The 14,633-nt window shown below is 63.9% G+C and overlaps 1 protein-coding gene across 2 annotated transcripts in view; it reads right to left on the bottom strand.

Annotated features, from left to right (window-relative positions):
• Nucleotides 1-14,633, bottom strand: part of SND1 (staphylococcal nuclease and tudor domain containing 1) — a 161,364-nt gene that overhangs the window by 69,333 nt on the left and 77,398 nt on the right. For both annotated transcript variants that reach the window (XM_082484025.1, XM_082484026.1), the window contains exon 13: nt 3,754-3,864. In XM_082484025.1, the coding sequence (XP_082340151.1) occupies nt 3,754-3,864 (111 nt within the window). The remainder of the gene's footprint in view (nt 1-3,753; nt 3,865-14,633) is intronic.

Here is a 14,633-nt window from a genome sequence, read left to right as displayed (position 1 = left end):
CAATATTTGGGATATCCGAGCATCCTTGTATTCAGGACATGAAGCATCCTGATATTTGGGAAATCTGAGCATCCCGATATTCGGGATGTTGAGCATCCCAATACTCGAGACATCTGAGCTTCCTGATATTCAAAACATTGAGCATCGCGATATTTAGGACATTGAGCATCCTGATATTCGGGACATCCGAGCATCCTGATACTCAGGACATCAAGCATCTCGATATTTGGGAAATCTGATCATCCTGATATTCGGGACATCGAGCATCCCAATATTCGGGACATCTGAGCATCCCGATGTTTAAGACATCGAGCATCCTGATATTCAAGACATCTGAGCGTGCCGATATTCAGGATGTCGAGCATGCCGATATTCGGGACATCCGAGCTTGATTCCTCCCCCTCCCCTCCCCCCGCCCCGCGGCAGCCAGCGTGGCTGCAGGCTCCATCTGCCGCATCCCGCCCCGGCTATCCCGGTGCCCGGCCGCGGGCTCGCCCACGCCGCAGCGCTGCGAGATGCTGCTTTAATGCCAGGCACATCCATCCGCTTCCCGAAAGGCACATCCACCGCGAGGCCCCGAGCGATCCGCCGCCGGCCCATCCCACGCCACGCAGGGCTGGGGGGGGGGGGGGGATGGGGGGAAAGGGAGCGCGACAGCCCGTTTTTCACCCTCCCCCCTCAAAAAGCGAGCGGTTTGCGGGAAAACCGAGCGGAGTCTTGCACGGCGCCGCAACCCCCTCCAAGCTGCTCTCCCCTGCTGTCGGCAGCCGCTGCCAAAGCTGCTGCCGAGGAGGAGCTGAAATCCCACCGGCTCGGCCGTGCCGCCGCCTCCGGTGCAGCCGGAGCCCAGGCAGCGCCCGTGGGGGGTACGGACGCGGTGGCTCGGGCACCGCTCGCCGTGCGGCAATGGTTGGCACGGAGCCGGCGCCGGTGCGGGGGGCACTGGGCTGCGAGGTGGGGAGGGGGGGGGGATGCACGATGTGGTCACCTCAGGACCATTCACAGCTGGAACGCGCATGCCTGGACGACGCACATCTGGAGCGCGCGTGTCTGGAGCGCTCACAGCTGGATCGCATGTGCCTGGAGTGTGCACCCCGGACTGTGTGTGCGGGCGTCGTGCACATCTGGAACGTGCAACCAACCACCGTGCACACCCGCACTGTGCACGGCAGGACTGCGCACAGCTGGATCACACGTGCCTGGATCGTGTACAGCTGGACCATGCACACCTGGACTGTGCACACCTGGACTGTGCATTCCAGACTGTGCACAGCTGGATCGCCTGCGCCTGAACCATGCACAGCTGGATCATGTAAATCGGGATCACACATGCCTGGGCCGTGCACATCTGGACCATTCAACCTCAACTGTGCACATATGGAGGCCACACAGCTGGACTGTGCACAGCTGGACCGTGCACGCCTGGCCTCTGCACAGCTGGATCACGCAAATCTGGATCACACATGCCCGGACCACACACACCTGCACTGTGCAACCTCAACTGTGCGCACTTGTATCGCACACAGCTGGACCATGCACAGCTGGATCACGTGTGCCTGGTCCATGCACAGCTGGACTGCGCGTTCCGGACCACGCAAAGCTGGACATTGAATACCTGAACCGTGCACAGCTGGATCATGTACATCTGGATCACACATGCCTGGACCATGCACGCCTGGACTGTGCACATCTGGACCATGCGGCACCGACTATGCACATCCGGAGCGCACACAGCTGGATTGTGCACACCCGGACTGTGCACACCCGGATCATGCAAATCTGCACCCCACGTGCCTGGACAATGCACGCCTCGACCATGCACACGTAGACCGTGCACATCTGGACCATGCAACATCAACTGTGCACATCTGGAGCACACACCGCTGGGCCGTGCACATCTGGAGCACATACCGCTGGGCCGTGCAACACCTGGATTGTGCAAATCTGGATCCCACACGCCAGGACCACGCGCGCCTGGATGCTGCAACCTCAACCGTGCACATCTGGACCACGCAACCTCAACGGTGCACATCTGGAGGGCGCACAGCTGGGCCCTGCGCCCCAGGAGAGCAGACCGAGGAAGCCGGGCGCTGCCGGAGGAAGGCACTGCTTCTGCAATTCCCTCCCAGCCCGGCGACGTTCCAGCCCCGTCCGGCCGCGCGTCGCCCACCCAACGGCCCCCACGGCCGCCCGCTCCTCCCAGCTGGCAGCGGGGACGGCAGGCATCCTCCTGCCTGCACCAGCCCCTGCCTGCATCAGCGGTTCCGCGGGGACGCGGCGCGGCGAAGTGTCCACACGCATTTGTTTTTCACCACGAGAACCTCAACCTCGTTAGCGGAGGCCGGGATGTGTCGCGAGTCCTTTGGATGGGCTGGGAACGTCACCGGCTTTAAATACAATTACTTCTCGGGCAGACAGGCCGGGGCAGGGAGGCTGCGGCGGCGCGTTGGCCGGGCTCGCCGCCCCGAGGAGCCGAGCGGGGCCCTTTGAACCCCGGCGTGATGCGCCCAATGGGCCGTGAGACATCGACCCTCCTCCCGGGCGTTTTGCAAATGTTATCCGCCTTCAGCTGCCGGGGGCCGGGGCAGCGCCGGCATTCACGCGGAGAACCCGTCGCGCGGCGCGACGCTTCCCATTGACCCACAGCGCACCGGGACCTCCGCCAGCGCCGATGCTGAGCCCATCTGCGGCACCGGCGTGGAGGGAGAGGGGGGGGCACACGCAACCAGGCACCGCTCTGGGGGGGGATTTGGGTGATGGGGGCGTCTGGGTGAGGGGGGGCTGGAGATTGCGTAGGGCCACAACTGCCTGCGGAGGGGAAAGGATGCTCAGGCAGGAGGGATGGGGGGCAGGGAGGGCACCCCCGGCAGCGGGGACAGACGGACGGATGGGGACACTGTGGGGATGTGATGGGGGCGACGCGGTGCAGCTCTGCGGATGACACCGAGTGGAGGGACACGCCGGAGGGACGGGATGGCACCCGGAGGGACCCGGACAGGCGGGAGGAGTGGGTCCCTGTGACCCTCACGGGGTCCAACGGGGCCAAGCGCAGGGTCCTGCACCCGGGGGGGGGCAGCCCCCGGTCCCAGCACAGGCTGGGGATGGAGGGGTGGAGAGCAGCCCTGCCGAGAGGGGCTCGGGGGGGTCGAGGGGGGGATTCTGCTCTGGGGGGACCCCCCCGCAGTGCTGCCTCCAGCTCGGGGGCCACCAACATCAGAAGGACATGGACCTGCTGGAGCGGGGCCAGAGGGGGCCCCGGAGCTGCTGGGAGGGCTGGAGCCCCTCTGCTGGGAGGACAGGCTGGGAGAGGTGGGGGGGTCAGCCTGGGGAAGAGAAGGCTCCGCGGAGACCTCAGAGCCCCTTCCAGTGCCTAAAGGGGCTCCAGGAGAGCTGGGGAGGGACTCTGGGTCAGGGAGGGGAGCCGTGGGACGAGGGGGAGCGGTTTGACACTGACAGAGGGGAGACTGAGATGAGATATGGGGGAGAAATTCTTCCCCATGAGGGCGCTGAGCCCCTGGCGCAGGGTGCCCCGAGAAGCTGTGGCTGCCCCATCCCTGGGGGTGTTCAAGGCCGGGTTGGACGGGGCTGGGAGCGACCTGGGCTGGGGGGAGGTGTCGGGGACTCTATGGCCTTTAACAGTCCCCTCCCACCCAAACCGCTCTGTGACTCTATGACCTCCCTGCGAGACACCCCGAGAGGCAGCGCGGGCACCCCGCAGCCGGGGGAGCACCCCCGCCCCGGCACGGCACTCACCGTGCCTCCGCAGCCAAGAGCTCGTCGTAGTGCGAGGATCTTTGGTCGTCGTCTTGCCGGTAGCGGATGACGGTGGCCAGGCCCTTGCTCACCAGCGCTTCGGCGATGTTGCTGCAAGAGAGAAGAGCCGGGGGGGGCTCAGCACCGGTGGGGGGCAAAGGGACCCTCCACCATAGCCGCATCGCCGCACACCGATTGCCGCAGGGGGTCAGACGTGCCGGGGGGTGGACAATGAGACCCCCGCCCTGTTTCGCCCCGCTGACCAAGGGAAGGTGCTCGGAGCAACGTTTCATAATTAATGGCAACTTCAGGGCACGGCCACGGGGTCACCGCGCCTCCACGCTGGGGGACCTCCACCCCAAAACCACCATATCACCCCCCGAAAACAGAGGGGTGAGTGTCCCCGGGGGCGTGGGAACCTCCTGCTTGGTTTTACCTTCCTATTGCATTTTTATCCCTGCCACCCCCTCCCCAACCAGGGGAGGTCGGCGCTGGCCCGGCTCGGGGGCCAGTTGCCAACCGGCGCTGCTGCGTGCCGAGGCGGCGGCGGCAAATTGGCTGCCATTACACTCTGCTGCTTTAAACAAATTCATAAATTCTCCTTCGCTGAGCGCATCTGTAATTCTCCTCCAATTACACATGCGGGGCATGGACCGCTAATTCACTACTTTAAAAAAAAAAAAAAAAAGGCGCATATATATATATATATATATATATGTATGGGGAGGGGGTGCTGATCCCTTCGCAAAACCCCAGAGCGTCCCCTGCCCCGGAGAGGGGGAAGGGCAGAGCCATCACCGGGAGCTGAAAATAGGTCTCGCCTCGGAGCAGGGGGATAAAAAAAAAAAAAAAAATATAAGGATTCGTAAACGAGGAAATAAGCTGCAGCAGGAGGCAGCTGCAGAGGTAGCGCTCGAAATGCCAAGCAACCAGGAATAAGCACCTACAGCTATTTTGGGCACGAACAGGAGGCTGTGCCGGGGGGGAGGCGAGCGCAGGGCTGGTGGCAGCAGCCGCCGCGTCCCCATGTGTCCCCCCCGGCTGCGACACACATGGCGGTCTGCCCCGACGAGGGGTGCCAAGGTTTGGGGTGCGAGGCTCCGTCCTCGGGAGCAGCGGGGACGCAGCCTGACGGCACCGGGGCAAGAGGTGACCCCGGTAGGGCCGAGCCGCGGGGACGCCCTGTGACACTAAGGGGGGGGGGGGGGGGTGTGACTCGGTGGCGAGGGGCAGCAGCGCCCCGAAGGTGCGCAAATCTGCGCGAGTGGCCCGGTGGGCTCCTGCCAGATGTCAGAGCGGAGCCAGATGTGCTCCCAGATGGACACGTCCTCGCCGGGGAGTGCGGGGCGGCCCCGCGGCTCCGTGCCACCGGCCGTCCCGCTCGCCGTGGTGCCCCTGCGCTGTCCCGCGGTCCCGAGCATCGCTCCGTGCATGAGCCGCAGGGGGGGAACGCGCATCCCCAGGAGACTTCTGCCCAACACACACCGGGGGGGGGAGACGCCGGCACGAACCTGAGGCCAGAGACCCCGGTGATGGGCATGACACGTCCCACATCCCCACGCCGGGGCTTGGGAACGGGCACCTGATGGGATTCCACGGCTGGATCCAGGATGGGGGTCCCGTCAGCGCCCCTCCCTCCCCAAATTTGCAGCCGCTAGAGGGGGAGACACCCATCTCCCCATTGCCCCGCACCCCGCACCGGCCCCATCCATCAGCTCAGCCCCGTTCTGGGGAAGAGAGCAAAGGAGAAGGGGGGGCTGGGGGGGGGGGCAGGATTTTGGGAAGAGCGAAGGAGATTAAAACCCGACACGGAAAGCGCTGGGAAACAACTGTGCTGGCAGGCGCTCCGGCTGCTCGCTAAACGGACAGTTTTATTCTGCCCCCAGCACTCGCAAAGTGTTGTAATCTTGTTGCCACCTCTGTTTGATGGCTTCATTTATTCAGCAATATCGCCGTTATGGCTTTTTATAAGACAGGCAAAATTGCCAGCGTCGGCTCCCACCGCGCTGCCGGGTCCTAAAAGAGCCGGGGGAGGGCGGCCGCGCTCCCCCCCCCACCCCCCCCCCCCCGGCTTTTCGGTCCCCGACGGGGTCTGCAAGAGGGGACGGAGACATCCGGTGCAAATGCTGATTTGCACCCAAAAGGTGCTGGCGGATGTCCCCCCGCCCCGAGCATCGCCCCTCCTCGGCGCCGGCATCGCCTCCCCCGGGGCTGCGCTCCCACCGAGCCCCCGCTCCCGCTCTGCCGCAGCCCGGCTCCGAGCAACGCTTCCGAGAGGATGTTCCCGTGGGACTGAGAGCAAACTGGGGGCGTTGGGTGGCCGCGGGGGCCTGCAGGGATGCTGCAGCACTCGGCTGCCTCAGTTTCCCTGCCCCGAGCAGCCGTGCTGGGACTCCGTATGGCTCCAGCCCCATCCCAGCTCATCCCTCTCCCCATCCCAGCTGCAACCCTCTCCCCATGCCAGCCACATCCCTCTCCCCATCCCAACTACATCCCTCTCCCTATCCCATCCCATCCCATCCCATCCCATCCCATCCCATCCCATCCCTCTCCCCATCCCAATCACATCTCTCTCCCCATCCCTCTCCCTATCCCTGCAGCATCCCTCTCCCCATCCCATCTCATCCCTCTCCCCACCCCAGCCCACCCCTCTCCCCATCCCAACTACATCCCTCTCCCCATCCAAGTCACATCCCTCTCCCCATCCCTGTGGCATCCCTCTCACCATCCCTCTCCCTATCTCTGCAGCATCCTTCTCATCCCAGCTCAGCTCATCCCTCTCCCCATCCCTGTGGCATCCCTCTCCCCACCCCATCTCATCCCTCTCCCCACCCCATCTCATCCCTCTCCCCACCCCAGCCCATCCCTCTCCCCATCCCAGCTCATCCAACTCCCCATCCCATCTCATCCCTCTCCCCATCCCTGTGGCATCCTTCTCCCCATCCCTCTCCCCATCCCAACTACATCCCTCTCCCCATCCAAGTCACATCCCTCTCCCCATCCCTGTGGCATCCTTCTCCCCATCCCTCTCCCTATCTCTGCAGCATCCTTCTCATCCCAGCTCAGCTCATCCCTCTCCCCATCCCACCTCATCCCTCTCCCCATCCCTGTGGCATCCCTCTCCCCATCCCATCTGTCCATGCCCACCATGCCCCATCCTCCGGCGCTGTAATCCCCCCGCTCCGAGGGGATAAGCCGCTATTCCTGGCCCCGGCCTCCAGAAGTATCCAATATGCACGAAATCAAAGTTTCCATCGTTTCCACCGGTCAAAGGGCAGCGAGCATTAAATCCCAGAATACCGGGATTAATGGAGGGATCATTAAAAATCTAATGTTAAACCACCTCTGCAGCCAGAGCCGGGGGTGCGCCTGTCATCTATCACAGCCTGATTAGAAGGAAACAAATCCCAATTTCGCAGTGGCTTAGCCGAGCCGCCGGACGGGGAGAGCCGCGCACGCCATGGGGAGGGTGGCGGAGGCACCGGGATCTTCCTCTTCATCCGCCCCTCATCCTGCTCGCCGGGGTGGACGGGAGCGTACCGGGGCGATGCCAACGGGACTTTGATTTGGGAGGACGGGGAGCTCCGCACGGCCCTTCCCACCGAGCGGAGTTTCAGCCCCGTGTCACCCTCAGCAGCTTCTGCAGCGGCACAACCGCGGGACGGCGCTTTGCCGGTGCTCAGCACAACATCTCTCAATCCCCCCGGGAGACCCAGTTCCGGCGCTGGTTTGTGCCATCTCAGCACCAGCGTCGGCAGAAGTCACTTCAGTCCCAAAGGACCCCCAGCGCGACCGGGAGCAACCCCCCCGCGCCATGCACCGCAGCGCCCGCCCGCCTCCTGCACCGGCTCGCCCGCCCGCCGCACCGGGGAGGAATCTCGGCACCGGTGCGCTTGGCAGAGGTCGGGATCATCACCCGGCTTGTGGGGTGAGGAGAGAGACGCGGGAGGACCAGCAGCCCCGTGCCCACCCCCAGGGCTGCGGCCATCCCCCCCTCCTGCCTCGTCTTCCCAGAGCTCGCGGGGTTCCGGACGCCGCGGGCGAGGGGTCCCGCAGCCCTCCAGCACGCAGCCTTGCTGCGCGTGACACCGGGGTCCCATACTGCATACGGCCCTGCACCGGGGTCCCGTCCTGCACCCTGCACCGGGATCCTGTCCCGCACCCTGCACCGGGATCCTGTCCCGCATCCTGCACCAGATCCCATCCCACATCCTGCACCAGCATCCTGTCCCACACCCTGAGCAGGGATCCCATCCCACACCCTGCACCGGGATCTCGTCCTGCAACCTGCAGCGGGATCCTATCCTGCATCCTGCACCAGATTCCATCCCGCATCCTGCACCAGGATCCCATCCCGCATCCTGCACCGGGATCCTGTCCCGCACCCTGCACTGGGATCCCATCCCTCATCCTGCACCGGGATTCCATCCCTCATCCTGCACCGGGATTCCATCCCGCATCCTGCACCAGGATCCCATCCCTCATCCTGCACCGGGATCCCATCCCTCATCCTGCACCGGGATCCCATCCCGCATCCTGCACCGGGATCCCATCCCTCATCCTGCACCGGGATCCCATCCCTCATCCTGCACCGGGATTCCATCCCGCATCCTGCACCAGGATCCCATCCCGCATCCTGCACCGGGATCCTGTCCCGCACCCTGCACTGGGATCCCATCCCTCATCCTGCACCGGGATTCCATCCCTCATCCTGCACCGGGATTCCATCCCGCATCCTGCACCAGGATCCCATCCCTCATCCTGCACCGGGATTCCATCCCTCATCCTGCACCGGGATTCCATCCCGCATCCTGCACCAGGATCCCATCCCTCATCCTGCACCGGGATCCCATCCCTCATCCTGCACCGGGATCCCATCCCGCATCCTGCACCGGGATCCCATCCCTCATCCTGCACCGGGATCCCATCCCTCATCCTGCACCGGGATTCCATCCCGCATCCTGCACCAGGATCCCATCCCTCATCCTGCACCGGGATTCCATCCCTCATCCTGCACCGGGATTCCATCCCGCATCCTGCACCAGGATCCCATCCCTCATCCTGCACCGGGATTCCATCCCGCATCCTGCACCGGGATTCCATCCCGCATCCTGCACCGGGATCCCATCCCTCATCCTGCACCGGGATCCCATCCCTCATCCTGCACCGGGATCCCATCCCTCATCCTGCACCGGGATTCCATCCCGCATCCTGCACCGGGATCCCATCTTGCATCCTGCACCGGGATCCTATCCCGCATCCTGCACCAGGATCCCATCCCTCATCCTGCACCGGGATCCCATCCCTCATCCTGCACCGGGATCCCATCCCACACCCTGCACCGGGATCTCGTCCTGCAACCTGCAGCGGGATCCTATCCTGCATCCTGCACCAGATTCCATCCCGCATCCTGCACCAGGATCCCATCCCTCATCCTGCACCGGGATCCTGTCCCGCACCCTGCACTGGGATCCCATCCCTCATCCTGCACCGGGATTCCATCCCTCATCCTGCACCGGGATTCCATCCCGCATCCTGCACCAGGATCCCATCCCTCATCCTGCACCGGGATCCCATCCCTCATCCTGCACCGGGATCCCATCCCGCATCCTGCACCGGGATCCCATCCCTCATCCTGCACCGGGATTCCATCCCTCATCCTGCACCGGGATCCCATCCCTCATCCTGCACCGGGATCCCATCCCTCATCCTGCACCGGGATTCCATCCCGCATCCTGCACCAGGATCCCATCCCTCATCCTGCACCGGGATTCCATCCCTCATCCTGCACCGGGATTCCATCCCGCATCCTGCACCAGGATCCCATCCCTCATCCTGCACCGGGATTCCATCCCGCATCCTGCACCGGGATTCCATCCCGCATCCTGCACCGGGATCCCATCCCTCATCCTGCACCGGGATCCCATCCCTCATCCTGCACCGGGATCCCATCCCTCATCCTGCACCGGGATTCCATCCCGCATCCTGCACCGGGATCCCATCTTGCATCCTGCACCGGGATCCTATCCCGCATCCTGCACCAGGATCCCATCCCTCATCCTGCACCGGGATCCCATCCCTCATCCTGCACCGGGATCCCATCCCACACCCTGCACCGGGATCTCGTCCTGCAACCTGCAGCGGGATCCTATCCTGCATCCTGCACCAGATTCCATCCCGCATCCTGCACCAGGATCCCATCCCTCATCCTGCACCGGGATCCTGTCCCGCACCCTGCACTGGGATCCCATCCCTCATCCTGCACCGGGATTCCATCCCTCATCCTGCACCGGGATTCCATCCCGCATCCTGCACCAGGATCCCATCCCTCATCCTGCACCGGGATCCCATCCCTCATCCTGCACCGGGATCCCATCCCGCATCCTGCACCGGGATCCCATCCCTCATCCTGCACCGGGATTCCATCCCGCATCCTGCACCAGGATCCCATCCCTCATCCTGCACCGGGATCCCATCCCTCATCCTGCACCGGGATCCCATCCCGCATCCTGCACCGGGATCCCATCCCTCATCCTGCACCGGGATCCCATCCCGCATCCTGCACCAGGATCCCATCCCTCATCCTGCACCGGGATTCCATCCCGCATCCTGCACCAGGATCCCATCCCGCATCCTGCACCGGGATCCTGTCCCGCACCCTGCACTGGGATCCCATCCCTCATCCTGCACCGGGATTCCATCCCTCATCCTGCACCGGGATTCCATCCCGCATCCTGCACCAGGATCCCATCCCTCATCCTGCACCGGGATTCCATCCCTCATCCTGCACCGGGATTCCATCCCGCATCCTGCACCAGGATCCCATCCCTCATCCTGCACCGGGATCCCATCCCTCATCCTGCACCGGGATCCCATCCCGCATCCTGCACCGGGATCCCATCCCTCATCCTGCACCGGGATCCCATCCCTCATCCTGCACCGGGATTCCATCCCGCATCCTGCACCAGGATCCCATCCCTCATCCTGCACCGGGATTCCATCCCTCATCCTGCACCGGGATTCCATCCCGCATCCTGCACCAGGATCCCATCCCTCATCCTGCACCGGGATTCCATCCCGCATCCTGCACCGGGATTCCATCCCGCATCCTGCACCGGGATCCCATCCCTCATCCTGCACCGGGATCCCATCCCTCATCCTGCACCGGGATCCCATCCCTCATCCTGCACCGGGATTCCATCCCGCATCCTGCACCGGGATCCCATCTTGCATCCTGCACCGGGATCCTATCCCGCATCCTGCACCAGGATCCCATCCCTCATCCTGCACCGGGATCCCATCCCTCATCCTGCACCGGGATCCCATCCCACACCCTGCACCGGGATCTCGTCCTGCAACCTGCAGCGGGATCCTATCCTGCATCCTGCACCAGATTCCATCCCGCATCCTGCACCAGGATCCCATCCCTCATCCTGCACCGGGATCCTGTCCCGCACCCTGCACTGGGATCCCATCCCTCATCCTGCACCGGGATTCCATCCCTCATCCTGCACCGGGATTCCATCCCGCATCCTGCACCAGGATCCCATCCCTCATCCTGCACCGGGATCCCATCCCTCATCCTGCACCGGGATCCCATCCCGCATCCTGCACCGGGATCCCATCCCTCATCCTGCACCGGGATCCCATCCCTCATCCTGCACCGGGATCCCATCCCTCATCCTGCACCGGGATTCCATCCCGCATCCTGCACCAGGATCCCATCCCTCATCCTGCACCGGGATCCCATCCCTCATCCTGCACCGGGATCCCATCCCGCATCCTGCACCGGGATCCCATCCCTCATCCTGCACCGGGATTCCATCCCTCATCCTGCACCGGGATTCCATCCCGCATCCTGCACCAGGATCCCATCCCTCATCCTGCACCGGGATCCCATCCCTCATCCTGCACCGGGATCCCATCCCGCATCCTGCACCGGGATCCCATCCCTCATCCTGCACCGGGATTCCATCCCGCATCCTGCACCAGGATCCCATCCCTCATCCTGCACCGGGATCCCATCCCTCATCCTGCACCGGGATCCCATCCCGCATCCTGCACCGGGATCCCATCCCTCATCCTGCACCGGGATCCCATCCCGCATCCTGCACCAGGATCCCATCCCTCATCCTGCACCGGGATTCCATCCCGCATCCTGCACCAGGATCCCATCCCGCATCCTGCACCGGGATCCTGTCCCGCACCCTGCACTGGGATCCCATCCCTCATCCTGCACCGGGATTCCATCCCTCATCCTGCACCGGGATTCCATCCCGCATCCTGCACCAGGATCCCATCCCTCATCCTGCACCGGGATTCCATCCCTCATCCTGCACCGGGATTCCATCCCGCATCCTGCACCAGGATCCCATCCCTCATCCTGCACCGGGATCCCATCCCTCATCCTGCACCGGGATCCCATCCCGCATCCTGCACCGGGATCCCATCCCTCATCCTGCACCGGGATCCCATCCCTCATCCTGCACCGGGATTCCATCCCGCATCCTGCACCAGGATCCCATCCCTCATCCTGCACCGGGATTCCATCCCTCATCCTGCACCGGGATTCCATCCCGCATCCTGCACCAGGATCCCATCCCTCATCCTGCACCGGGATTCCATCCCGCATCCTGCACCGGGATTCCATCCCGCATCCTGCACCGGGATCCCATCCCTCATCCTGCACCGGGATCCCATCCCTCATCCTGCACCGGGATCCCATCCCTCATCCTGCACCGGGATTCCATCCCGCATCCTGCACCGGGATCCCATCTTGCATCCTGCACCGGGATCCTATCCCGCATCCTGCACCAGGATCCCATCCCTCATCCTGCACCGGGATCCCATCCCTCATCCTGCACCGGGATCCCATCCCACACCCTGCACCGGGATCTCGTCCTGCAACCTGCAGCGGGATCCTATCCTGCATCCTGCACCAGATTCCATCCCGCATCCTGCACCAGGATCCCATCCCTCATCCTGCACCGGGATCCTGTCCCGCACCCTGCACTGGGATCCCATCCCTCATCCTGCACCGGGATTCCATCCCTCATCCTGCACCGGGATTCCATCCCGCATCCTGCACCAGGATCCCATCCCTCATCCTGCACCGGGATCCCATCCCTCATCCTGCACCGGGATCCCATCCCGCATCCTGCACCGGGATCCCATCCCTCATCCTGCACCGGGATTCCATCCCGCATCCTGCACCAGGATCCCATCCCTCATCCTGCACCGGGATCCCATCCCTCATCCTGCACCGGGATCCCATCCCGCATCCTGCACCGGGATCCCATCCCTCATCCTGCACCGGGATCCCATCCCGCATCCTGCACCAGGATCCCATCCCTCATCCTGCACCGGGATTCCATCCCGCATCCTGCACCAGGATCCCATCCCGCATCCTGCACCGGGATCCTGTCCCGCACCCTGCACTGGGATCCCATCCCTCATCCTGCACCGGGATTCCATCCCTCATCCTGCACCGGGATTCCATCCCGCATCCTGCACCAGGATCCCATCCCTCATCCTGCACCGGGATTCCATCCCGCATCCTGCACCGGGATTCCATCCCGCATCCTGCACCGGGATCCCATCCCTCATCCTGCACCAGGATCCCATCCCTCATCCTGCACCGGGATCCCATCCCTCATCCTGCACCGGGATTCCATCCCGCATCCTGCACCGGGATCCCATCTTGCATCCTGCACCGGGATCCTATCCCGCATCCTGCACCAGGATCCCATCCCTCATCCTGCACCGGGATCCCATCCCTCATCCTGCACCGGGATCCCATCCCACACCCTGCACCGGGATCTCGTCCTGCAACCTGCAGCGGGATCCTATCCTGCATCCTGCACCAGATTCCATCCCGCATCCTGCACCAGGATCCCATCCCTCATCCTGCACCGGGATCCTGTCCCGCACCCTGCACTGGGATCCCATCCCTCATCCTGCACCGGGATTCCATCCCTCATCCTGCACCGGGATTCCATCCCGCATCCTGCACCAGGATCCCATCCCTCATCCTGCACCGGGATCCCATCCCTCATCCTGCACCGGGATCCCATCCCGCATCCTGCACCGGGATCCCATCCCTCATCCTGCACCGGGATCCCATCCCTCATCCTGCACCGGGATTCCATCCCTCATCCTGCACCGGGATTCCATCCCGCATCCTGCACCGGGATCCCATCCCTCATCCTGCACCGGGATTCCATCCCTCATCCTGCACCGGGATTCCATCCCGCATCCTGCACCAGGATCCCATCCCTCATCCTGCACCGGGATCCCATCCCTCATCCTGCACCGGGATCCCATCCCGCATCCTGCACCGGGATCCCATCCCTCATCCTGCACCGGGATCCCATCCCTCATCCTGCACCGGGATTCCATCCCGCATCCTGCACCAGGATCCCATCCCGCATCCTGCACCGGGATCCTGTCCCGCACCCTGCACTGGGATCCCATCCCTCATCCTGCACCAGGATCCCATCCCTCATCCTGCACCGGGATCCCATCCCTCATCCTGCACCGGGATTCCATCCCGCATCCTGCACCGGGATCCCATCTTGCATCCTGCACCGGGATCCTATCCCACATCCTGCACCAGGATCCCATCCCTCATCCTGCACCGGGATCCCATCCCTCATCCTGCACCGGGATCCCATCCCACACCCTGCACCGGGATCTCGTCCTGCAACCTGCAGCGGGATCCTATCCTGCATCCTGCACCAGATTCCATCCCGCATCCTGCACCAGGATCCCATCCCTCATCCTGCACCGGGATCCTGTCCCGCACCCTGCACTGGGATCCCATCCCTCATCCTGCACCGGGATTCCATCCCTCATCCTGCACCGGGATTCCATCCCGCATC

This window comes from Vanellus vanellus, assembly GCF_965231255.1.
Source record: "Vanellus vanellus genome assembly, chromosome: 1".
Classification (NCBI taxonomy): domain Eukaryota; kingdom Metazoa; phylum Chordata; class Aves; order Charadriiformes; family Charadriidae; genus Vanellus; species Vanellus vanellus.
This window is presented reverse-complemented; position numbering and strand designations above follow the sequence as displayed.